Genomic DNA, 26161 nt, shown 5'->3' on the forward strand with positions numbered 1-26161 from the left:
CAGCTGGCAGAAGTCAGGGATAAGCCCAGTCGTGATAGCAGGGACCTACCCACCTTAGGAAAGAAAGGTGGGCTGAGGCATCTAGTGCGTAAGATGGCTACACGGGGGCCCCAAAAGGGAAAAAAAGATTACTTGTCTTGTGATAACACAGACACATGTAGATTTGTGTTTTATGCCACTACCAATTGTTGCCAACAGAGTTCTCACATGAGAAAAGATATGTTCTATTCCGAGGACTGCTGGTCTAGAAATAAGTCGAAGTGGCCAGAGAATTAGGTCAAGGTGAGTTTATTGTCCAAATAGCATAACCTAATTGCATCCAAAACCATTTGCAAATCCATCTTTAAGCTAGTCAAAATAACAGGCCATTATTTTTAAAAATCACTTAACACTGAACAGACAGGACCTCTTAAAAGGCAGCTGACTATACCATGTCACCATCATAACCAAGAAAACACTTTTGCCACACTTCCTAAAAAACCTTTTGTTTATACTGATCATGCTACTTTAGCACTTGCTAGCATCCTGACCAAATAAGCACCCACACCTCTTATAGAGTACATTGTGAGAGAATAACATTGACTCGATATGGCATCACACTCATTTTAAAGCAAAAAAAAAAAAAAAAAAAAAAAAAAAATTATAATAATAATAAAAGAAGTCCAAGACGAGAAACTGTAACTGAGAGAGAAAGAGATCTGAGGTACATGGTACAAGGGTAATGAACATAATGGAAAAAATCCAATGGCCCAGTGATTTGCTGGGGATTTAAGAGTTGGCCAACGGTAAGAACAAAACCCAATTAAAAGAAACAAAAACAAAACAAAACAAAACAAAACTTTTTTTTTAAAGGACAGGCACCTGTCAAAATACATTGGATGCTGTAATGTCTACAGTCAGTAAGGCACTTTTTTCCCCAAAGTAGGCTGCAGGCAGAGGAAGGCATGCTGCAGCTACAGTGTGCACGGATACAGTTGCTGATGGCTTCTTGAAACCTGAGCCAAGAATCGGGTCTGATAGTCCAGCCAAGTCTAAAAGCAGAGACACACAAATGTCTGGCTGAAAGGACTGTTCTGGGCTGTTTAGAATCCAGAACCGTGAAAAGCCACATGGTATGAGAAAGTCATAAACCTCCTCCTGAATCTTCCTGCCCTGTTTTGTACAAACGGACGACAGCACAAGTAGCTCTTAAAAACTGCTCCGAGCCCACACCACTAGAAGCCTGCACTCACTCGTTCTATAGCTACAGTTTGTTGGCTTAAGGGGACTTTACCGTCTCAGCACTAATTTCCCTTTTAAAGCTATACTCAGGGTTGGACTGTCTCAAAGATAAACAAAGAGGAATCCTTTTGGCTTAGAAGCCAACTGGCTTACTCAGACTTCCTCCCCATTCCTCCCTCCCATTCCCACACTACCAATATTATCTTCTTGAACTAGAAAATCATTATTTACATGATATAAGGTGCAAGTCTATTTCTTCTCCCAGCCCTGCCCCCTATGGCCCATGGAGAGAAAATTCCCCCCACCTTCTTTGAGAAAGTCATCCAATCCTGCCTAATGCTCTTTAACCTCATCCTCAGAGCCCCTGGGGTAGTGTAGAAGGCCCCAAGGGTGCCAGACTGCAGGAAAGCAACAGTTCCCCATGAAGAGGAGCCCATCCTGCTGGCGAAGGGACGACAGCGTGAGGGTTGCTTTACCTGACCCGCCTCTTGTACAGAGCACATAGACCAAAGGGGATCTGGCTTTAAGACATGGTGAACTCTTCAGTGGGGTCCTGGGGCAGTTCCAGAATAAAGCCTCCCCTAAGACAAGCTCCTTGCTCTGAGGAGCCCTCCTCTCAACACGGGAAGACATTCTACTGAGGGACCTGTCCCCAGCTTCCACCCTGCAGGGCTTCTTGGCTGTTACAAACCTGCATGGAATTGAATTATGCTTAGCATATATTTTTGGCATACTAGGATTTCTCCCCCGCCCCCGGGATTTGGCCAAACTAGGGGAGGGAATAAAATTTGGCAGGCTAGGGGAACAACTTAGCCCCCACTGATGGAGAAAAACAGTAATAGCAATGACCAAAAAAACCAAAAAAACAAACAAAAAAAAAAAACCCAAAAAACAAAAAACCAAAAACTGAAACAGAGAGGAGGAAGAACAGATAGAAAGACAACAAAGTAGAAAAAGACCAATAGGTTTGGAACCCCATTTGTGGGAGGTGAGAAAGAGGAAAAAAAAAAAATCTGTGGGGGAGAGCTGAACTCCGTCACATAAAAACTCCTACCAAGGAAACCAAGATCTAAGGAGAGGGCATTAGCTACTTTAACAAATCTAGGCTTCCTTCTTTTAAGGAGGGAGCAGGCAGAAAAGCCAAACAAACTAGCACCTTCCCCATCAGCCACACCACACCTCCCATCACACCAGGCCCCGAGGGCAAGAAGGAGAAAAAGATCATCCCAGTGGCACCCAGGAAGTTACAGACTGCAGGGAGAGTCTGCAGGCCTGTTCCCTTCCTTATTCATCAGGTTCTCTCATTTGCTGCTTCTGTTTGAGCCAGGGACAGTCACTGTTAAGTGACTTCATACCTTGCTTTCTTTAGGCTCCAATACTCCCAAGGACTTTAGGGACCACGTATCCTTCCATCCCGTGTTACTCCTCACGGCCCCAAAGAGTATCCTGTGCAAAGTGAGCTCTTGACAAAACACTGGCTGCTCAGCTTTCCTCTCCAAAACTTCAGAATTCACAACTCACCGCCCTACCAGAAACTCCCTAGAATTTTAGGGTCATGCTAACTCACCAAATCCTAAACCCTTCCAAACATACTTCAAGAGAGACTGACTCCTCTGGAATGGCATCTCTGTAGAGACACAGCCTCTCCACCTCCCTTCCACTACCACTCCAATACTTATCTGACCTATTTTCCCAATCTTGCCAATTCAATGCAATTTAAAACCTGAAGTCCATGTAGTGCCACTCAGCAGAGGGGCTGGCTGTGCATAGTGCCAGCCTGCTGCAGTCTGAGACAGGTAGGGGAGAAGGAACCCCCACGATACCACATGCTGCAGATTCACATGCCCACAGATTCAGATCTAGAAGAGCCTCTGAGATTATCCTACACTGGGGATGCCCATGTCAGGGAAGGGGAAAGCTAGAGGGGAAGCTTTCAAGATGAAAGGACCCTAAGCAGATGAAAGCCCTGCTTTACGAAAGGGCCACAAGATGAGGGTCTCCAAATAGCCTGCTGGAATTCTTTTCAATCTGTCTCCAGATACCTGGTACCTAAGTGCAAATTATGACTTCCTAGTTCACTGCATAAAGGTTTTGCTGAATGTCTGCCTTGGGGGGGGAAGGGGGAAGGGAAATCCCTTGGTTCAATTGTATTTTTTCCATCATGATGAGGATACCGGAGTCAAAATGGAAGCCTGATGACCTTCATGACTGAAAAGGTCCCTGGGTGTGAGACCCAGGACCCAAAACCACCCTACCCTCCACTGAGAGGGGCTTGAAGCCTCCTCCCCAACTTCTTTCCCCACACTAATGGCTCCCAAGCAGAAACTATGCGGCTGTGAGGTATTATGAAAACAAAAATGTGAATCATTTTCTTTTGTAGCTATTGATTTTGTCCAGTAAACCTGAGGTAAAGAATGTTCTGTCTTTGAAGAATGTGATCAGAGAGAGAGAGAGGGAAAAAAAAAAAAAAACCAAAAAACCCAAATGGAAAAAAAAAAAAAAACAAACCAACAACAACAAAAAAAACCAACCATGAATACGCTACCAGAAGAAAATAAACTATGGAAGGGCTTTTCCAGTACGAAGAACTCCTATCTCAACCATCTACTTCAGGACTTGGGATTTAAGCAGTAAAATAATATATTATAAAAATGTTTATAAAATAGCAGCACACTCTGTGAAACATTACAGCTAGGTACTGTTAATGTGAATAAGGATGAATGATCTTAGCTTCTTAGCAGCGCAAAAAAAAAAAATAATAATAAAAAACTGAACACAATAAAATGAAAAATAAGAGACCCTTAGATTTTTCTCCATCTTCAACCCTCATACTACGAAACAAGGCAGAATCTGTGTATAAAATAATTCTTCAAAGCAGCCCTGTTCTGATTTTTCTTTTTTACTCAAAAAGGCAAATATTTTAATAGCTTCATTACCTGTCAATTATAATTGTGCAAAAAAAAAAAAAAAAAAGTTGTTGCTCCAACCTCTTTGCTAACTGAATGCCTCCAAGAAGTGGAGAGGAAAAAAAAAATTCAAGTACGCTGAATACAACTTTGCAATGAAATTAACAAAAAACGGAAAAGGGAACACAATGCCACACTCTGATATTCATATTCAGCTGTCTGTCTGCACCAGCAATAACTTTTCTTTCCATGTCCAAAGGAGAAGTATATAGGTGGGAATTCAGATCCTTCTGTGCCATCAAAATGTAACAGCTTTTTGTTTGTAGGCTTTATGGAGGAATGTTGTGACAGGGATGTTGGTGGAAAGGGGTGTCTCTTGAGTCCTGGTAGGGATACCAGAACTGTGTACCAAAGAATGTCAGATACCAGAAGTGAATAGTCACCTGACTGAGGGCTGGAGGGGAGGGGCACAGGACAAGGGAGGAGTCTATCCAGCATGATTTGCATAAACCATCCCATCTATCCCTCAGGAACAATTTTTCAAAGTGCTTTTCGAATGGAATGGTTTATAACAATGCTAAACTGTGGACCAGACATGCCAATCAGCACCAAAAATCAGTTGTTTTTTTTTTTAATAAAGGATGCCAAGGTCACATTACCCTCTTCAATACATTAAGAGAAAAGATTCCATTCCAGATCCCACCCTCGGTCTCCATCTGCCTCCATTTCATAGGAGTTTTGGTTATGGCCCAAAGCGAAATTGCCCCTTTTGATAAAAACACGGTGGTGTCTGCCACGAACCATGTTTGGAAGAAGAAGCATGATGTCAAAAAGACACGTGAAACCCAGGACCCCATCACCTGCGTCCGACTGGCAAAATAAAACCTCCTCTTTTAGGTAGCAGCTACTGTAGACAGCAAGAGTTCGCAACTAGAGATTCAGCTATGCTCCTGACTTAGTGACAAACAGGTGGTCGAGAGCAAAGGTGCTTCCACGTCCAAAATGGTTCGACCGCGTTAACAGATTGTTTTGTCCTCCCTGCCTCCATCATGTCCCTTATTTCTAATTCCTTCTTGAGTTCATTGCTTCGCAATCTAATGACGCCATAAATGGCACACGCAGTTCCTTGAAATTATCCTAAAAGGGGTGTGTACGTGCTAGTTCATAACATGAAAAAAAAAAAAGCCTCCTCTAATTTGTTCCCATATTTGCAGGCGTACATTTTTCTCTAGCTACTCTGCAGGGTCTCCTGTAAGCATTTTACTATTACTTTTAACATAATCAAACAATAACTGTTCGCATATACAAGGGATTCCCTTCTGTTGTACTTCAAATAGGCACCAAATGCTTTTAGTTATTCCATTTATATAGGACCTTTTTCTCTCACTTCTAAAAGATCTTTCAATATGATCTAGGTGGGGGCAGAATTTTTTTTTTTTTTTTTTTTTTTTTTTTTTTTAAGTTTCATCCTAAAACATAAAGAACAAAACACAACCAGAGAGAAGGAGAGAGCAGATGTGAACGCGTCTCTCCCATTCGGCCCGACTGCATCCTCACAGGTCAATATCCCGCACGTCTGTAGGGGTGCTGGCCTGGTCCAGTTCATCCTCCGACTTGGACCCATCCCCCTGGTCCTGACGGAACTGCTGCAGGCTGTTGAGCAGCACCACCTCAATCTGCTCCTGGCAGGCTTTGAGGCAGTCCTAAAAGGAGAACGGGTCAGACCAGAGCTGTTAGCAAGATCAACAATGTGCAGAGCGTTTCTGAAGAAAATGTACACAATGTAAGCCTTGCATATTGCATGCTAGTTTCCCAGTGGTAAGAAACGTGAAGTAAAGGAGATGTGTCCCCGTGGTGCCCTGGGACCACACTGACTCATGGGGCGTCCCCAGCCGGCCGCGTCAGTACCACCTGGGAGGCTTGTTGCAAATGCAGAATCACAGCCCACTCCTGATCAACCTATAACAGAATCCGTGTTTTAGCAGAAGGCCAGGAGAGTCGAATGCACGTGAGAACCTGGCTAAGGTGACGAGCCACTTATGGACACACAGCACCTGGTAATCAAGGTGCCAACTGGATGCTTTCTGCTTGTGGACACTGGGAGGTGACGGAGAGAGAGGAAAGGCCAGCACCACAGACAGCTACAGAACTAGGCAAGGATAGCACTGGAAGAATGGATACAAAGAGAATGGATTGAACTGTACTCACACAAACCAGGTCTAAGTTCTTAAAAAAAACATTTTTCTGCTTACTTACCACCCTCAATTCTCATAAAAATGCAACACAGAATGTTTACAAAACTCCGGACACTTGAACCGTCCAATTTGGAAATAAGTAAGAATTTGCAGCATTGTTTGATATTATAGTCTATATTTGGTAGGGAAAACTCAGAGTGGGTTTGCCCCAGGCAGATGCTTCTGTTAGCCGGGTGCCTTGGAAGGCCAAGGCGACTCCTGGCTGTCACTAGGGAGGGGCTGGTTGCTCCAGCAAGTGGGGTGGGTGTGAGCTAAAGAAATCATTCTTACCAGACATCTTCCCCCACTCCTTTGCAAGGCTGCTTTTCTGCACTCAAGCAGCATATACATATGGAAAATACGTTAACTGGATTCTGCTTGGGTCTTTCCACAGCTTAATCTATGCTTCCCTTCTGTTTGTTTCACTGAGCAAGTTTCACTGCCCAGAAGTTACTGTTTGCCAAGCACAAAAGCATTATCTTTATTTTCCGAAGATCTAAAATAGAGTTGGAACTAACTACTCAGGGACACGGTTTCCATACCCCCCAAATTTTCCATTCGTATCTTGTCCATCCCACATTTCAAACTACAGCTTTTTACGAAAATGAAGGTTAGGAACAACAGCTATCACCCAAAATGTAAGAAAAATGAAAAGAGGGACGGTAATATTTGCGACCACACACCGCACTTGTAGGCAGCGGCTACGTTTCGTCCACTTGTAAAGTAAGGATCAAAAATGCTCACAGGGTAGGGGCGCCTGGGTGGCTCAGTCGGTTAAGCGGCCGACTTCAGCTCAGGTCATGATCTCACAGTCTGTGAGTTCGAGCCCCGCGTCAGGCTCTGTGCTGACAGCTCAGAGCCTGGAGCCTGTTTCAGATTCTGTGTCTCCCCCTCTCTCTGCCCCTCCCCTGTTCACACTCTGTCTCTCTCTGTCTCAAAAATAAATAAACGTTAAAAAAAAAAAATTAAAAAAAAAAAATGCTCACAGGGTAAAGGTCAACTGAGATCACATATATAGGTTGTTAAACTCAGTAAATGATGACAATTTATTATGGAATGAAGATCATTCCAGGCCTGGAGTCTGGAAGAATTCTTTAGATTTCTTTAAGATGTGGTACAGAGAAGCATGTGCTTCAGACTGGTAAAGGGAGCACCATGCGTCTGCCACAGGAGGTGGATTGTGCCACAAGACATACAGAACCTGGCCGCAGAGGTCTGCGTGCCACCCCAAACAAGCTGAGGACTCAGGGACTGGCAACCAAGCACCCAGCAACCTCTCTCAAACTTCTGTGGCATGGTCACATCCCCCACCCTGTCTGACCCTCTCTACCTTCCCTTTGTTCCTCCTCCAAGACCCAGCCTCCAGGGGCTGTGCTCCCAGGTCACCTACCACTTGCCCAACATGCTTGGGGGTGAAGGCCAAAGGCATAATGTTTCTTAATTTTTTTTAATGTTTATTTATTTTTGTGAGAGAGAAAGAGAGAGAGAGACAGAGACAGAGCGTGAGTGGAGGAAGGGCAGAGGGAGAGGGAGACACAGAATCCAAAGCAGGCTCCTGGCTATGAGCTGTCAGCACAGAGCCCGATGCTGGGGCTCTAACACACGAACTGTGAGATCATGACCTGAGCCAAAGTCAGATGCTTAACCGACCAAGCCACCCAGGTGCCCCTAAAGGCATAATGTTTCTAAGGGCACTTATGTTTCAGTGAGGGTTTCTGAACACTGTAAAGCCACACAATCTAAAGAAAACTGATCATAAATAAAGTCAAAGCTAGTGTGGGGATAAACACAGCAAACAAGTGACCATCAGCAAACCATGGTCGACTGTCCCTTGGGAAGGTTCTGTGTCAGAGATGGAGAGCAGGGCCCACTCTGCCAGTCTTCCTTCCAAAGTTGGAATTAGGTTGCTCTGTTCTCCATTTGAGCACCATCTGAAGGAGCTGACTTGTTCTTTTTTTTTTTTTTAATTTTTTTTTCAACGCTTTTTATTTATTTTTGGTACAGAGAGAGACAGAGCATGAATGGGGGAGGGGCAGAGAGAGAGGGACACACAGAATCGGAAACAGGCTCCAGGCTCCGAGCCATCAGCCCAGAGCCTGACGCGGGGCTCGAACTCACGGACCGCGAGATCGTGACCTGGCTGAAGTCGGACGCTTAACCGACTGCGCCACCCAGGCGCCCCGGAGCTGACTTGTTCTTAAAGGCCGTGTTGGCATAATACCATCTTCACACACCCCGTCTCACATCTCCGGCTCCTTCAGCCCCCTCCTCATTCAGAAATGCAGGGTGGCAGAATTTAAATGAACATTAATTTCCTCTTTCTTTTTCCTTGCAGAGAATAAGAAGTTGAATCTAGCCAGTTCTTATGGGACGCCCCTCCACTACAGAGGTCCTTCAGGAGCTGTTGAAGGTTATTGTACAAAAGTTTCTTTTCTGGGTGGCTCAGTTGGCTGAATGTCCAACTTTTGATTTCTGCTCAGGTCATGATCCCAGGGCCATGGGATCAAGACCTACATCGGGCTCCACACTGAGCATGGAGCCTGCTTGGGGTTCTCTCTCCCCCTGACCCTCTCCTCCACTCATGCTCTTTCTCTCTCTCTAAATAAAAAAAAAATAAACAAGTTTTTTTCTAGGAGGCAGGGAGAATGAGTCAGAACCCCTCCACACCATAAGGATGGTAACCATATGTTTGCCTCCATGGAAGACAAATCCTATCCAAAGCATATGGCATAAAGGAGCTTTTTTTTTTTTTTTTTTTATTAAATCTGAAGTATAATTAACATACCGTGTCATATTAGTTGCAGGTATAGTGTAAAACAGCTTTTGTTATCCTCACTTCTCAGCCTTTCGGCTAAGATCAAGTGAAGAGCTTTTGTTATCTAAGGAGGCAGGATTCTCAGCTGATTGAGAAGGGGGAAGGGGCAGACAATAGCTCTGAGCCATTAAATTAAAAAAGAAATGCCTGTCAGGTGTCAGGAATGAGGCCTCTTTAAAAAGAGGGCTTCCCATGGCACAGCCATTTGCTGAAGATTTCCTCATGTCAAGTTTGTGTAGAAAACCTTGCCCACACCACCACCCCCTCTTCCCCTCCCCAGGAAACCTCATGCCCCCTGGCCAATCGTATCCAGCATTCCTTCCTGTATTTGGGTGTATTTGGGTGCCATGGGGAGGTAATCAGGATCAGCACACCTTCCACCCCCAAGATACGACCATCTCAGGATTCCATGATCATCACTGCATTGGCCACACCAAGCATCCCTGAGAAAGATCGTCCTCCAAATGAGACAGAGCTCAGGAAAGCTAAAGAACCTGATTTCAGGCCGTACAGAGTCTTCCCTTGTGGGTCACCAATGTTTCTACTGTTTCTGGTATTTAGTCTTCCCCTCCAGCGGCCTGAAACCGGAAAGAAAGTTCTGGAAAAATCCTACAGGGAAGGCTGGGACATTTGGCAGTCACTTCTACTGGACATCAGAGCCAAGGGCCTTCAAGATATGAAGTGTCACATTTATAGAAGTTCCAGCCAAAAGCACGTGTATAGGCTTTCCCGAATAAACTGAAGGAAGTTTTCGTATAAAACACTTCTTCAACCCTGTTTTAATTTTAATCTATACTGTTACTGATGATGGCCAGCTCTTGACCTTTGATACCTCTTACTTGAAGAGTTAAGTAATGACTACAGCAGTTATCCCAGAAATGAGGGACCCTGAACCCCATTCCCTGTTCTCTTCTAGATTCACCTGGGACAGAGCAGGAAGTTAAATGTCTCTGGGGCCACTCATGTCCCCGCTCCTGGAAAGCTTTCTGGGGCCTCTGCCTAACCCTGCTCCAGGTTCCCCTTCTTCACAACTTGGCTGTTACCAGCTTGACTGTTAACTGCAGATACTACCACCCTTATCTAGATGAAAAACTTCAGGGCAAGAGCCTCTCATAGGAACAGTGTCGAACAGTCTGTGATGGTGGGAACAGAGAAATCAGCACCCTCCTGCCCAGACACAGAACTCACTCTCTGTATTTTTAATGCCTGCCTTTAGCATATTGTTAGGAGCCCTTCTTGGGCCTGCAAAGAGCATGAGGACTTCCTGTGAGCTGATGAAGAGGAAAATGTGTGGTGGCAACACTACCTGTGGCCAGACATGCCTACTTCACACACTCCTGCCCAAGGAGCCCCTGCTCTCCCGAGCAGAAGGGCAGGACAGTGCATGGGCCTGGGGTGGGGGAAGTGGTGACCTGAAGGGAGGGGTACCCTGCCACAAATCCAGCGGGGCCTGGAAAGAAAAAGGAGGCAGAGCCAGAGAGGAGCAGAACTAAGGTCATTTGCAAAGGGCAGAACTGTGGGACAACACACACAGGCAATTACAGAATCGGGGAATTTGGGGGTCTGAAGGGCTTTTGGAGCTCAGACAGCCACATGCCCTCATTTTGCCGCTAGAGAACAGAACTAAAGCCTGCTTGTCCCCCAGTTACATCTAGTTAAAAGCTAAGCCTGGCTTTAAATGGGCAAGCCTCCAGCTTCAGAACTGCTTCCCCTGATACCCTGTGCTTCTTCCCAGCTCTAAGTAAAGACATATAGGGCAGAGAATCTCCAAGAGAGGGAGTCATAGCCCAAGTGGCTGAGGCGGAGGGGGGCACGAGTGGGGGGGAACCAACAGAGCTTCCAGTGAAAAGATGCTACGTGCATGCAAAGTGCAGCGGCTCCGGGACCTCTGCTTTCCGGCAGCCTCCGAAAGCACCAGTCATTGTGTTAAGATGCCCCAAATTAAGCTGATTAAAAGGAAAGCCATAATGCTCGTCTGTCAGCCCGGACAGGTGGCACTCCACAGTGCTGGAGGTCGGGCAAACCTCCAACTTCGATGATGATAGGCCCCCTCCCTTGGCCCTGCATGCCCCCCCTCCCCCCCCAGCCCCGGAGCCCTGACAGCAGTGTTTGTGATCTCCAGCTCGTTACACGGGCCTCCGACTTCCTCTGCTTGCTGGCTCGGGCTCCGCGCCCTGCACCCTCCTCGGCCTCCATGAATGGGCTGACGGAACTCCTACCATTAGCCCTCAGTGTAACTGCATCACTCCATTGTCACCACACACGCACTGCACTCAACAGGGGGACAAAGGGCTGAATGAACCCCAGACCCGCAGCCAACTCAGGCAGAGACAACTTAGGAAACTATCTCATTCTTCCTTTCTTCACAGGCTGTTTGGCTATTTCCTTGCATACCAAATGAGGCCCGCAGAAAAAATAAGGCAGGAGAGGGAAGCATCAGCCTCCACTTCTATCCCGTCCCCCTCCCCACCCCCAGCCTCCCTTCCAGCCACTCTTCACAGGGTTCCTGACCACAGGCCCTGTGGAGTCTGCAGAGCCCCAGTCCTACAGGGGTCTTTAGGAGAAGGTGCTGTGAAGGTGTCAGTGCCTCTCACTAAGCAGGACAAAGACACGATGCTGGGGACCCTGTGAAGAGCATGTAGCCAAAATCGAGACTTCTTCCACAGCAGAGCTGATGGGTTTTTAATAGCTCTCGGACAACCAAGATCCTAGCATGCCAGGATGACCCTAAGGAAGGGATGTTCTAGAATCTTCTCTGGGTGATATTTAAGAATGCGACAGAGTTTGGCTGTAACCCAGGCAGAAAAGGATGACCTTAACGATCAGGTGACTAGCGTCTAGATCTTCTTCTGTTAAAGATCTCTGGGTAGCTTCTCAGCATCGTCATGGCCCGGGAGCCCAAGTTCTGCCCTTTTTATTAGGCGACTTGTAAAACCGTGTCACGTGAAGGTGATGTGATTTGCTCAGGACCCTGACATGTAATTAGTGCTAAGAAATCTCAGGCTTTCCAAAAGACCTGGGGGAGACCAAAGAATTAGAAACCCACTCGAAGCCCATCTGCCTGGCCTTTGTCTGCCGTTCCTTCCTTCCTGCTTCCCTCCCTCTCTTCAGCATCATTCCCAAGACTCTGCCAGGGGCTCTGGATAAAGAGCGCAGTAAAAGTTGGGTCCTGTTCAAGAGGCTCTATAGACAAGCGAACAGAGAGATAAACGCTGGCACAAAGCAGGAGCCGAGCGCAGAGGGGACGGAAGAGGAGCCCCAAGTCTGCCTGGCGAAGCCGGGAAAGGTCCACTGGGGAACCGGGACGCTCGGTCCCTCCTCTCAAACTCACCCCTGGCAACGGAAGGCCCGGTAGAAGTTTCCCCCAAAGCCAGCACTGCCTCGCTGGCTGGCGTCTGTTTTTAGCAACACTTATAACTGGAAGGAAAAAGTACTTAAAATATACCACCCTCTGAGACTTTTATTCCCTGTAAAACTGTCAGGCTTCTCACTCAGCTTTCTCTTTGGAATGAAGCGTTCCGGTTTATTTTGGCAACCAGAGGGAGCAACAAAGACCAACCTTCTCAGAGCTGCATGGGTCCCTCCTGTCAAAGCTATCTGCCTCCAGCCAGTGACCCAGAGGAATCAGGGGGGACTGGCTGTCTCAGAGGAATCGGGGTTGTGGGGGGGATGTGCTCTCAGCAGTTTGACCCCTGACAATGCACAGACAGAAAACACCGTAAGCTTGAAGACATCACAAATAACGAGGTGCACTGGCGAGTGCACCACTGTGGGGACTCCAGCGTGACACGTCAGCTCTTTCTGACTCCTGTCTGTCCTATCTCACCAGAGCCCATGTGCAAAACGTGGTGCTGTGTACTTGACTTCTCCATGGGAGAGCTCAACACAAACCTGTGGGCATTTCACAGTGTGGGTCTGAGAGCATTGTGTGTGTGTGTGTGTGTGTGTGTGTGTGTGTGTGTGTTTTAATTGTGGCAAAATAAGCTGAATGTAACATTTACCATCTGCATCATTTTTTAGGTGTACAGTGGCATTTAGTGCGTTTACTTTGCTGTGCAACCACCTCCACTCTCCATTTCCAGAACCTTCTCATCATCCCAAAGTGAAACTCCATACCCATTAAATAACTTCCTCTTCCCCCCGCCGCCGGGGTCCTGGTAACCTCTATTTTACTTTCTGTCTCTGTGAACTTGACTACTCTAGGTATGGCACACAAGTGGAATCATGTATTTTTGTCTTTTTGGGTCTGGTTTATTTCACTTAGCATGTTTTCAATGTTGTAGCCTGTGTTGGCATTACACTTCCTTTGTAAGGTTGACTAATATTCCATTGCACTCACTAAGGAGAACACATCTAAGGAGAATACATACCACATTTTGTTTCTCCATTCCAAGGACATTTTCTATCATCAAGTGGACTCTGCCAGGAGGCCTGCATTTTACAGTAGGCCTAGTAAGCTCCTTCCTCTACATTTAGAGTATATAACACTGTAGCATTCATTTTCTTATGATCTTAATTTGCTAGGATTTTGCACATTTCACTCTCGATTTGTCTTAGGATCGCTAAGTTCCTTCAGGCCCGGAACATCAGGTCTCATCTTCCATGCACTACCCACCTGCCTCCACTTCTACCTCCAAGCCATCCAGGCCTTCCTCATAATGCAAGTATGCGGCTAGTGCGCCCTTAGTCAACATTCCCAGGAATGAACGGAGAGTCAAGGGCTTCAAACACCCCACCTCTCAACTCATGAAATAGTAAATGAGCTCAGGAAACAAAACTTGCCTCCCTCCAAATGCTAATGCTTCCTAAAGCCACTCCTTTCATTTTCCTTCACTCTCAGCCTCAGCACTTCAGACAGCACAGGCAGACAGATGGGAGGAGACCCAGCAGAACTCACGGAGGGCTCAAGTGGTTATCTGAAAAAGTGCTATGGATTTTACATTCTCCTCTGCTCATGCTTGGTTTTTGTTTTTTGGGGGCTTTTTTTGCTGTTAATTTTTATTTTATTTTTGAGAAAGAGAGAGACAGAGAGACAGTGCTAGTGGGTGAGGTGGGGGAAGGGGGGGGGCGGGGCACGGTGGGCAGAGGATCCAAAGCAGGCTCTGCGCTGAAAGCAGAGAGTCTGATGCGGGGCTCAAACCCACAAGCTGTGAGATCATGACCTGAGCCAAAGTCAGAAGCTTGACCAACCGAGCCACCCAGGTGCCCCTCATGCTTGGTTTTTAAATATTAAGATATGTAACTGAGGGCCCACCGCTAAGCATGTGACATGTGCATGCAAGTCCAGTGCAACAGCTGGGATTTCTAAGAGACCTCTGAGCGGGTTTGCATCCATTTAACTCAGTCTGACAGCTAACTTGGATGGACTGGCTACATAGTATCTGAAAGGGGCAAGCACTTTCTCCAGTTTGCCATGAGAAACTGATTTGCAGTCTTGAAAAGCACCCCAAGAGACTCCCAAGAGACTCCCAAGAGACTCTTGAAAAGCACCCCAAGTGGCACCTCAGGAGTGACCTCTGTCCATCTGAAACCAGTAAGGGGTGATAAAAGGACATGTGGAGAAGGCAGGAGACCCATGGGGCAACCGGCCAATTGGAGCAGATCTATAAATATCTTAAAGAGGTTACAGTGCCTGGGGTCAAACTGTTGTCACTGACATTCTTGTCTCTGGGGGGCGAAGGAAGAGCTGGTCTTAAGCTGGTTGCTGCTCAGGACTCCTTTTTGTAAGGCAGCCTTAATAGGAGATATTCAGAAAAGGAAGGAAGCTTCTCATTTCTATAAATGTTAGGTCCTGTCCACGATTTGTCTCTGGAGGATTAGAAAAGCATTCTGCACGTGAAGCTGCCTGGAGGGGTCTTTTCAATCTCTATTTTGGAAACCATGTTTTTAAAGCCTATGTTTTGGACCTAGAATTTTAAAAGCCTAAGAACTGCTTCACAGCAGGCCCCTAGGTTCCATGAGGCCCTTTAACACCTCCCTGCACTACTTCCTTGAGATGGTGATAAAGGCCAAGGCAAAATACAGATACGTAGGTGAGAAAGCCAGGAAGCTGCAGCCTCACACTCTCTGAGCTTCAGCCTTCTGCTCAGCATCCCTGTGGGGCATCAGCCACAGGCCCACAAACCACATTCTCTCTTAACTCAATATACTCCCACAGCGGGGCATTCGGAATCTCCCTGGAACATCCAGAGGGGGCATCTTCGTGTGGACTCTCCAGGGCCTCTGAGCTGACACACCTCTCAGAGTTGGTTTGGAGCAGAGGCCCTTCCCCAAACAAAAAGCTCTGGGAGCAACCACAAGGGTGGAGCGCAGAGTTCCCAGGCGAGGAGTCTGAGCTTCCTGGGTCCAGTCCCAGCTCTGCTAGTGCCCCACCCCCAGCTGCTTCCCTCAGCCCTCCGCATGGAAAAAGTCCCCAATGGAAGACGAAGGAACTGCCTCGCTGACCTCTCAGAACCACCCCGGCTCGGACCTTCTAAGGACTGCAATTTCCTACCAGCTGAATCAGAGCCTCACTTGACCCTGGTCTCTCAAGACCTTTCCTCTAAAGAGCTTCAAATTCTGGCAAGCAGAACTGCAGCCTCTGGGCAGTCCACGGGGCACAAGAATGGAAAAATCTATAGCTAATAATAGTTATTTGAATTACTATGGCTCTTTATTCTTTCAGAAGTACTTTTTAATCCATTACCACATTAAACAAAAGGGAAGTGAGAGGCGGGTGGGGTTGAGAGGTGTGTCAAGGCCAGATACCATTCTCGTGGCAGGGCACCTCTTAGATCCCCACCGCCCCCAGTGCAGCAGAGCCAGGCTCTAGTCCCCTCTCCATGCTGTGTCTCCACCTTAGTGGCTGTAAGCAGAGCAGCACACTGTGGGGGAGAGGCAGCCTGAGGACATGTACATAAATGGAAATGAAGCAACAATTCAGACCCATGGGGAAGCCCACACCATGAAGGAAAATTAGTAAACAGCCCTCCTCCCACCTTGTTATCTGCCTGCTAGGCTCTTTTCTCTATTTAATGGCACACAGGCTTTCAAACCCTTAAGAGGAAGCCTCATCTGTTGGATTTTGTACTACCTTGGATGTTGATCTTGGAAAACAGAAACCACCAACAAAGAAAAATATCTCCAACACATCATCGTCAGGCCAACTGTCTCCCTCCCTGGGCTGAGAAAAGAGACATCTGGTTTTAACCAAGATGGCATCCACCTACCACATCCGTGTTGGTGATCTTGGCCAGCAGATCTACCAGGGCATCACCAGTGAGCGAGCTCACGTCCTCATCCTGCTGGAGCCCACAGATGGCGGCTCCCACACTTCCAGTTGCAATCATCGATGGCGGGTACATGGCGAACTTAAAGTCTGTGAGGACAAGAGGCAGAAGGTCAAGGCACAGGAAGAATCTGGATCCGGGAGCTCCCCAGCTTGAAGATACTCAGATACAGGGTGGTGATAGATCAGCTGCACAGGTAACCCCTTACCCCACAGACACAGTCTCTTTTCAGTCTTCCTTCACAAGATGCCCTTTATTTATTTGCCATCCCTGTGGCAGGTCCAGAGCTAAAATGGGAAGACTGAGGCAGGGACGGTAGAAAGCCTATCTGAGTGCACAGTGAATTCTCAGAGGATTCAGGTCCCCCAATCCCTCATTCCACAATCTTGTGAGGGGTTAGCATATGCAAGGGGCAAGAAACATAGTCTCCTCTGGGGGTCATGGCAGGAATAGAGGAGGGAGGTCTGAGACGAGTCCAGACAAGGTAACCTGTGTGCCACAGAAGTGAGACAGACCAGGGGATCTAGACGGTGGAAGGCAGGAAAAGTGTAAGTTGGTAACATTTTATAAACAATAATCCTGATGTGATCTTGCCATATTCTGTGGCAAGTCAACAGGGACTGACATGGCCCATAACAAAACAACAGATGATTTCATTAAAAAAAGAAAAAAGGGAAGTGAGAGAAGCAGTAATGCAGGAGACAGTGCTGAGGGCCAAGTTTTGCACAATCCTCAGCTTCTAACCCAATGCCAAGGGCCCTAAGAATATTAGGAGGGAAAGCAGGCACCCAGTATTAACCACTGCATCACACGGATGACTTGGTTTAGATTTTATGGTTCTTGGGCCCTAAGATCGCATTTTCTTGCTGGAGAAAAAGAGCGGTTTGCTAATGAGACGTACACCAAGATCGATCGGAGGAGCTCAAACCCTCATCCACTTCCAGTTCTCCACAAGCAAAGAGAGGGGAGGCTCCTGTGAGGCCTCAGCATGGGAGACCGAACGCCTCGGTTTCCTCTGAGCACTCCCACAAGCTCTCAGGCTGGGGGATCGAGATCAGCCACTGCCCAGCCATCAAGGAGGAGACAAGGACACCCACACCTTACTCCCGTTGCTGCTGCTACTAACTGCTAACTACCCACGTGTACAGTCCCTTCCGGGCTATGTCCCAGTTAATCCACACATCCACCACATAAGGTGGGCACAAATGCCCTAACGTTGCGGATAAAAAAGGGCAGACTTCTGAGAACTTAAACTGCCTTTACCAGTGCCTTATGTTGATAGGTTAAAGAGGTTCCTTCCATCACTCACTGTCGTCAGTCCTGGAGTGGGGTAAATCCTCCAGTGTGCTACCTCTGGTTCTAGCATCACTCCAGAGAGTTTACTGTACAGAGCAGTGCAAGGAGGGGGGTGGGAGGGAGGGACAGAGGGAGGACATAGGTCACACTTCAAATTACAGCATAAACATTAGGTCGAAACACAAAGTTCAACCTAACATTTCCCCTTTTACTGTAAATGCCCTATTACAACAGCATATTCCATAAAAGCACTTTTATAGGTGATCCCATTGTCCAGCGTCACGTTGGTGGTGTTGTCAGAAACACTGCTGGAGCACTGAACCACGCACACACCTCCCATGTTGGCCGAATCCCATGAACAGAGCGAGCCTGGCTGCCTGTCAGTCTGTCTCTATCCTTGGCTTTCTTTCCTTCGCTCGCTCACTATTTCTACTTCTTGAAGGATGTATACTACAGTGTTCTGGCCAAAGCCTGCTGTCCACTAACCCCTTCAGTTCCTTCTCTAGCCCCATGGATGGTGCCAAAGTCGGCCTCCCTGCCTCCTGCTCTGCTGTAGGTCTCTTCCACATGGGCTCACAGGAGTGTTTCTCTGCCCAATAACCTCGTTAGCTTCCCCCTGTGACATTCATAATGCAGAGGAGGCAGCCAGCCCATGGCCTTGAGCCCACAAAGGCCCTGGGTGGGAGCATCTGGCAGGGAAGGACAGGAGGATATCCCTGGCCCTCCCTTTCCTCTGTCCCAGGCCTCAGACCGGGAAGCACACCTCATACATGCCTGTCTTTTGTCACGCTGCTGCACACAAAACTCACTTCCAATTTTAGCAAACTAATTAACTTCTGGAAGCCAGGGGGTATTTACAGGGTGGTCCTGGGGTGCAGAAGGTGCTAAGGTTGCTGTAAGGACTCTACGTCCCTTCTTGTTTTGCTAGGAAAATGCTGAAGGGCATCCTCCTAGGGATACGGTCCTCTGCCTCCTGGAATTGGGGAGCACCATGGACAAGAACACAGCTGCCTCTAGGCAGCTCAGACTGGGGAGTGCTCCCGCAGCAAGGGAAGAGCTGCCGGAAGCTGGGCCAGTCACTGCTCTTCTCCTCTGCCACCCACCACAGTGGCAAACCAGGGTCTCCTACTAGATTCCTGAGCACCTGCCAGGCTCTCCTGTGGGTAAGTCCAAAGGAGGTGACATTAGAACTGAAAACCAGATCCACATTGTGGGACCTTGGGTGAGTCACTTCCTCCTCCAGTCCCTGGCACTCCCATCTGTCTAATAAAGGGTGGGGTTGGATCGGTGTTTTTCTGATTTCCAGTGTTGCAGCTCATTGTTGGGTCATGAAACCCATTTGTGGGTTGTTTTTGTTGCTGTTTAACGGAACAGAACAAGATAGAAAGTACCAGGAAGTAATCATGTAGTAGAAGTAAATATCCTCTTGAAAAACTTTTGTATCAGTCTGATGTACATTTATGTACATCCTGAGTTACGTTATAAAATGTATTTTCTTTCTTCACAGCTTAGGTCAAAAAGTTGGGAGACAGCAGCCTGGCTCATCTCCCAGGTGCCTTCCAGCTCTACTTTGCTCTTCCTTAAGGATCTAGAAGAGCCACCCCCGAGAAAAGGACAAGCGAGAATCACTAGAACAGAGCATAGCTTCCGTCAGCCAACAAAGTCACGAGGCATCTCTCTCCACAGACAGCAGTGCTAGTTCCTCACGGCATCAGGGGCTGCCCCAGGACTAGGCTCAGGGACAACCCCTCTCTGCTGGTGGGGGAAACAGCAGAGGAAGAAAACACCAGAATAAAACATCTGAAGGGTCGTGTCCTCATACTAGCTCTAGTTAGCTAACCTCCATGCTCACCCGCGGAAGGTTTCACCCAGCCCATTCAGCCACTCCTGGAAACCATAAACTTTGCCTTGAAAAGTGTTCACCAGATCCACTTGGGCAGGGGGGCTGGACAGAAAAATCAGATGGCATGCACGCTATGACCAAGAATACAACCTCCCAGAAACATCTAAATAAAAGTACATACATGCACATGCATGTGGTTGAAGCAGGAGGATTCACAGAAAACATTTTAAACTTTCCCGCAGTTAGATGGAAGAAATGGTAAGCAATTTTATAATACTTTCTCTTAATATTATTCTATTTCAGCAAAAAAAAAATACCAAGTAAAAATCTCTTAGAAATCTCTACATGTCTTGGTCAAAAATACCAACAGGTTGTATCTTGGTGCAGAGGCATATTCAGGGGCAAGGGTCTCTCTCTAGCCTCAGTTGCCCACCTGAAAAGGTAAGAGGTGGCATCCTGAGCACCCTCCTTCCTCTGCAGCAGAGTGAGAGGCAATGAATTGACCAGTGATCCATTCTGACAAAGCACAAGTGTTCCTCCCCGTTCCAGGCAGCATGGATTAATCTGCCGCCCCAGCTGAAAAGCATAGTAATATAATACAGCACGGTGCCTTCTAAATGGCTAAGTACATACTACATGCGTAGCTTATAAAAAAACTTCTCAAAGAAAGCGGGTGGTCAAGGGGACAGGAGCATGAAGATACTTAGGAGGACACTCTCCGAGGGCATGAGAAGGATTTGGGCCAAGCAGCTGCAAGAACTGTAAGATGGAGAATGTGGAGGCCGATGACCCACCACCTACCAGCCGTGTGAAGATGGACAAGTTACCTGAACCCTATGAGCTTCCATTTTCTCACCAGCAAATTAGAAGAATAATTATACCCACCTGGTAGGGTTGTTCTGAGGACTCAACTAAAATGATCCATGTAAAAGCACTGTGCTTGGCTCATGGTAAGCTATCAAGTGTCATCACCATCACTATTCTGACCACGGGAACCTCCAACGGAACCGTGAAGGGGAATTCTGACTGTTGGAGATTCTGTTTAGCATCGGCAGGGGAGAGGAGGAAGGTGCCCAGCATCCCTGGGCAACAGGCGGATGCTGACAGCAGGCCAAGGGCACCAAGACCGCCAAGAAGAAAGGCTCTGTGCCGCCTGGAGAATCTTTCACTGTCACTTGTGTTGTGGGTCCCAGAAATGACCTCACTGAGTCCCCGAAGCCTCATGCTGGTTTGTCAGGAGTGGGAGAAAATGAGGCCCCCATACGATGAATGGAATACAGAAGTTGGCAATGGTCTCCCCGATGTGCCCCATATCCACTCAGCTGCGGTCTGCCCAGAGCCAAGGAGCAATGCCCACATACCGGAAGCCTCTGACATGATGTTCCCCCCTCCCGGGGAGGTGGTGGAGGCAAGGGGCACACCTTGGGGGAACCCCAGCTCTACTGGTTGCTTACTCATCCATGTAGCAGTAGTGGTGAGGTATTAATAAACTGTAAAACTCATCTGTTTCAAAACACTTCCTTTCACAAGTGAATCAATGAATTCTTGAGAGGTTAGGTGACTTGTCCCATGTCCAGTGCTGGACCTGGGGTTAAGGTCGGGACTTCTGGACTGTAGACCCAGTGCTCTTTATAACTTACCAGAATGTGAACAGCTCCTCAAGGCCACCTCCCACATCCCACTAAGGAACACAGGGTGATTTTCCTATCAGAAGCGGGAGAAAAGCCCCCAAAAGCAAGCCCTAGCTCAGGAGTCAGAGAGATAGGTCCTAGCCATGGCACCCGTGATCTGTGTGGCCTGTACAACCCACTTAACCTCCCAAGACCACCAGAGGCGCTCTGGGGGCCCCACTGGGCTTCTTAATCTGGGCAAGGGCAGAGAGGGCTCCATATTCATCAACTCACTATCTGCAGGTCTTGGTAAAATTTCGCTGAAGAAAGAGTCTGAGCTAAGCAGGTCTAAAACCACAGATTAGATGGCCCTGCACGTAAATTTAGTGCAGATTGTTTTGGCTACCATGTAGAGGCCTTGAAGCAGAAGAGTGATGGCCTTGCTTCTGACCACCACTAGGGGGCGGGAGATACTCGGTCTGAGGCTTAAGACCAACAGGGAAGCCCCCCCCCCCTTTCCCATTTCCCCCATCTCTCCCCCTCCTCCCACCTACAGCAAGGTGGAAGGTTAAAAGGCCAGAATCCCAGATGCTCATTGGCCAGCAGGTGATGGCCGCAGCACACACCTCACCTACCACCCCTGGAATAGGTTCAGCACACCCTGTCCTTGTGGGGAAGGACCACGGTGACATGGAACACTAATATAACTCCAAAGGCCTAGGTGGCAGGAGGAGGGGAGGGAGACGGCTGGAGAACAGCAAGCAGCCTACTCCTCATTCATTGTCCGGCCAGAAGGAAAGTGAGATAGCCCTGCCACACTGCTGGTCCCCACGAGGTGCGCCTGCAGAACTGACACTGTCGGCTGCCCACGCCACTTCCCCTCAGCTCCGCGCCCTGTCAGCTGTGGGGAAAACACAGAGACAGGAAGGTGGCTTAAATTCTTCCCACCTGGCAGCCGCCAGGGCAAACCTTTTTGGGGTAAGGGGCCAACCCACCTACCTTCTCCGGGCCCCGGCTATAATTCTATCTTATGATAGAAGGTTATGAAACGCCTTTGGGTAAAGCCAGGAAGGCTGGAAATACAGCAGTTATCATCACTGGGGCTTCACTGGGGCTTCATTGGGGCTCCAGGGCTCAGGGCTCAGGCCTCAGGGTGGGGAGCCTTGGGCGGGGCTACTCAAGTGCACGCTGCAAAGAGCTAATAAGCAAAACACCTTGAGGTGGGGCCCGAGGCAAAAAGAGGGAGATGTGGGATACCACGCATAGGTAGGGAGGTTAAGCACCTCCACCCCACCCCCACACCAAGTTCAAACTCAGTATCATTGGCGTTTCTAGACTAACTGGAATCATCTGTTGAGCGTGAGATCCCGCATCAAGAATCCTCCAGTGCCAGAGTGCGATCTTGAGTCGTATTAAACGGTACTTCTTTCCTCATTTGCAGACCTGGGGGACTCTACCATCACACCTACGACCAGGGGGGCACTAAGGCTCAGTCCTGCTTCCCCAGGATCAAAAGCTCCAGGAAAGGGAATGCCAGGGGCTGTCAGTTATGAAGGTCTCCCTCTCCCTCCACTGCCTTCACTAACCATGACTGGCCCAGAGAGGGACACCAGGCAGGTGGAGGCAGTCTCTCCTGCCAGAAGCCATTTTGAGATGAGTGGTTGGGGGGGGGGGGGGGGGATGGGGGGAGAGAAGGGCATCTCTCTGCCTTGCCACCATCTTACCCTCTAGCCCCTAAGGAAAACTGCAGCCTCGCTCCCCTTCTCATGGCCCCTCTCTGCTCTCCTGCTCTCTCTTCCCCTTTCACACACACACATGCACTCCCCGCACAGACTGAGGAACTACTGCCAGCTCTTTCACAACCAACTTATCCCATAAACTAGCCACACAGCCTAGAGGATTGGCTACCATCTCCTCCAGACCCACTGTAAGTCTGCAAGACCCCGGCCACAGGTGCCTCTTGGGCTTCAGGGCAGAATATCCAGGATTGGGGGACAAGGACAGAGGCGTGAGGTGCAAGGAGCAAACTGGACCTCCTCGGTATCACCTACCTTTGGTTCTCAGTTACCTTGTGCCTGCAGCTTGCCAGACAGTCCTAGGCACTCAACCATTTGTCACACCCTGGCCCCAAAAGGAGGCATTTCATCTAACTGGAAGGTGTTTCCTCCAAGAAAAGTAGATCTGGGCTTTTATACCATCAGGCCATCTGGTATAAAACTCCACAAAGTGAGGATTCTATGTAACTTGGTCATTCATACGGACTCAAGCACAGATCAAGAAAGAAAAGCCTTGTGAGACACAGCCATCCTTCCTAGACTCAGGAAAGTTCTGAGGAGCCCCCTCTGCTCTGACCAGTCCACACCTAAGGCTTAGTACATGGCTGGTGGTCTTCATTTAGTTGGAGTTATTCCCTGTATCCTTTCTTAGCCCTTGCCCAGAGCTAGCTCATGGCTCCCCAAAGGCAGTCTTCGTGACTTCCTGTGCCACTCCTTGGACCTCTGTCCTCAGTGCCTGAGTCCCAGCTCCTTATTCTGGCCCCAAAGTTGGCAGCCACCCCAAGGATCTGGGCAAGAAGGCCAGAAGTGGGGGGATGGGACCCCCCAATTTTAGAGAATGGGCCTTTACAGAAGCTGGGGATCTGCCCATGCCTGGATAATTCCACCTACCATCCCTACCCCAATCAGAGATCAGAATGGGGGAATGGGTGGACAGACCCCAAAAGATCTGTCAGTCAAGAGACAAGGTCAAAGCAGAATTCTGGCTAACAGCTGGGCAATGGGGGAGCTTCGGGTCAGAGGGTCGGGGGTCCAAGGGCTAGAGAAAAAAGGACTGGTTGACCCCTCCCCCACAGTGAATCATGACAATGGAGACGAAGGGACAGCAGGGCCTGGGAGACAAAATGACAAGTCAATGAGGGATTGACCTCTAGGGCCCCAGGCCAGACAGCAAGAGAAGCGAGGAAGCAAAAGAATGGCTACTGTCTAAAAGTCAGCAAGGTATCCACGGGGGCTCTGAAGAATGGCCCCCTCAGGGCTGCAGGAAGGACAGCTTACTCTCTCATAAAGGGGCACAGGACACATTAACATGGCCATGGGCCCAGTCTGGATCTGGAAGGGCAGGACTACAGAAAACTGGTGAGAAAAAATCTAAGCCCTAGAATCAAATGTGGGTGGCTGGGAACCCTACATTCACGCCAGGGAAGGCAGAGAGTAAGGGGTCCTGTTGAATTGGATTAAGGCAGTTGCAACACTTAAACATGGAGATGGTGGCATTTTCACAATTAGTACCACAACACATGGTCTACACGTTCCTTGGTTCATAAAGTACCTCTTTGCACATTGTCTCTTTCTGATTTTTGTTTTCCTAACCACCCTGAAAAGGCTGTTAAGATCATGTATCAACAGGTGTGTTTTGCAGATGAAGCTCAAGTTCAGAGAGGTTAAGCGGCCGTCCAAGGTCATCCAGTGATAAGTAGCAAAGCCTGAACTTTTGACTGAGAACACAGAGCATATACACTATCGCATATTGTGTGATCCATTTGTACATACTTACAAATAACATGTAACAAAACATTGGAAAAAGTTAACCCAGGAGTCCCATCTCTAAAATTCAACAACTCTTAGCGAACTTGGGCTGAACCCTCTGGATACCACCCCCCCAACTCCCCCCCAACCCCCCCTCCACCACAAAACAAAAGACCTGCCCAGTCAGTTCTTTACCTATGATGTCTTTACCTATGACTAAGGTTTCAGGGTCTCTCCCATGGCCACTACCAAGGAACAAAAATAGTAGAAACTGGCCAAGGCTCAGTTTAATGAGACAGTTGTCAAACCACTGCCTTTAGTTTATTAGGGAAATGCAAAGCAAATGGGCCAGTAAGAACTATGTATCAATTGTGGGATCAACGTGGTGGGTGGAAAGCTTTTAATACGAAAAAGCCACTTGCGCTTGCTGGTAAAGGCTGCAACCAATTCAAAACAGCAGCACTTAAAGAGAGGGCATCAGAACTTAGTGCTCAGAAGGTGAGTCCTTGATGAGAGCCAGCCAGGTTCACTCCCCCATCCACCAGTTACCCAGCAGTAAGTGCCCTACAGTAAAGAGAACTCCTTCAACCTCCCTTACTGCTTATCAGGGCAGGCAGCGTATTTATCAAGACAGTGTTCCTTTAACCTATATTTGCCCCCACCCCCCACCCCCAAATTTCCTCTTGGCCTTATCTCCAAGCATCCTTTTCCTCAAAAGATTAAAGATTTAAACACAACCAGAGAGCAGTATATATAATCTTCAAAGAGCACTTTAGACATCATAAAGAATATTTTAACAGGCACTTTTTTTTTTTCCGCTTACCACACCTGTCCTCATAAACCATTTATGAGTTTAGTAGAAAAAAAGAATACACCAGCTCAGATAAAATAAAGAACACACAGCCTGGGCATGAAAACCCTGTACTCTAGATTACTTGGGACCACCCCTCTCCTGAACCCCTATGCCCATGCCAGTTAGTACCCCCATCAGTCTCTCCCTGACCACCCCCCCAAAGGGCTCTTCAGCCTGTGTCCCCGCCCCCCACAAGGCCCCCTCCGGCTCCAGCCTGCTCCTACCGGTAGCACACAGAGCAATGAAGGTCTGCGCATGCTTGCGGATCAGAGACAACTTCTCGCTGGGCTGGGGCAGCTTGCGAAGGATGTGCTCGATGAAGTCATGAGGAGTGACAGCCGCCAGGTTCCACTTCAACTTCCCCAACACCACCAGCTCCCACTCCTGATGAGGGAGGGAGGGAGGGAGACAAGAGTATAAAACCCAAAGGCTGACCTGGTGTCAGGGACCAGGGGCTGGGGTCCGGACCAGTTCTAATGTTGTTCAGGAGGATGCTGCTGGATCCTGAGGTGGGCCCATTTGTCCAAGCCCCCCACCCCCCACCTGCCCCCCAAAGCCTGGAAGTCACTGGCGTCTCTTCTTCTGCCTCAA

At 48.3% G+C, this 26161-nt stretch overlaps 1 protein-coding gene and 1 long non-coding RNA gene across 2 annotated transcripts in view; one reads left to right on the forward strand and one right to left on the reverse strand.

Annotated features, from left to right (window-relative positions):
- Nucleotides 1–21085, forward strand: part of LOC131520159 (uncharacterized) — a 34598-nt gene extending 13513 nt beyond the window's left edge. The window contains exons 2-3 of the long non-coding RNA XR_009265951.1: nt 8697–8771; nt 19253–21085. This is a non-coding gene — a long non-coding RNA (uncharacterized LOC131520159). The remainder of the gene's footprint in view (nt 1–8696; nt 8772–19252) is intronic.
- Nucleotides 273–26161, reverse strand: part of CCND2 (cyclin D2) — a 30871-nt gene continuing 4982 nt past the window's right edge. Inside the window, exons 3-5 of the mRNA XM_058743984.1 lie at nt 25795–25954; nt 16385–16533; nt 273–5830 (exon numbers count right to left, since the gene is read on the reverse strand). Coding sequence (XP_058599967.1) covers nt 5681–5830; nt 16385–16533; nt 25795–25954 — 459 coding nt within the window. The 3' untranslated portion in view covers nt 273–5680. The remainder of the gene's footprint in view (nt 5831–16384; nt 16534–25794; nt 25955–26161) is intronic.

This window comes from Neofelis nebulosa, chromosome 8 (genome assembly GCF_028018385.1).
Source record: "Neofelis nebulosa isolate mNeoNeb1 chromosome 8, mNeoNeb1.pri, whole genome shotgun sequence".
In the NCBI taxonomy this organism is placed as follows: domain Eukaryota; kingdom Metazoa; phylum Chordata; class Mammalia; order Carnivora; family Felidae; genus Neofelis; species Neofelis nebulosa.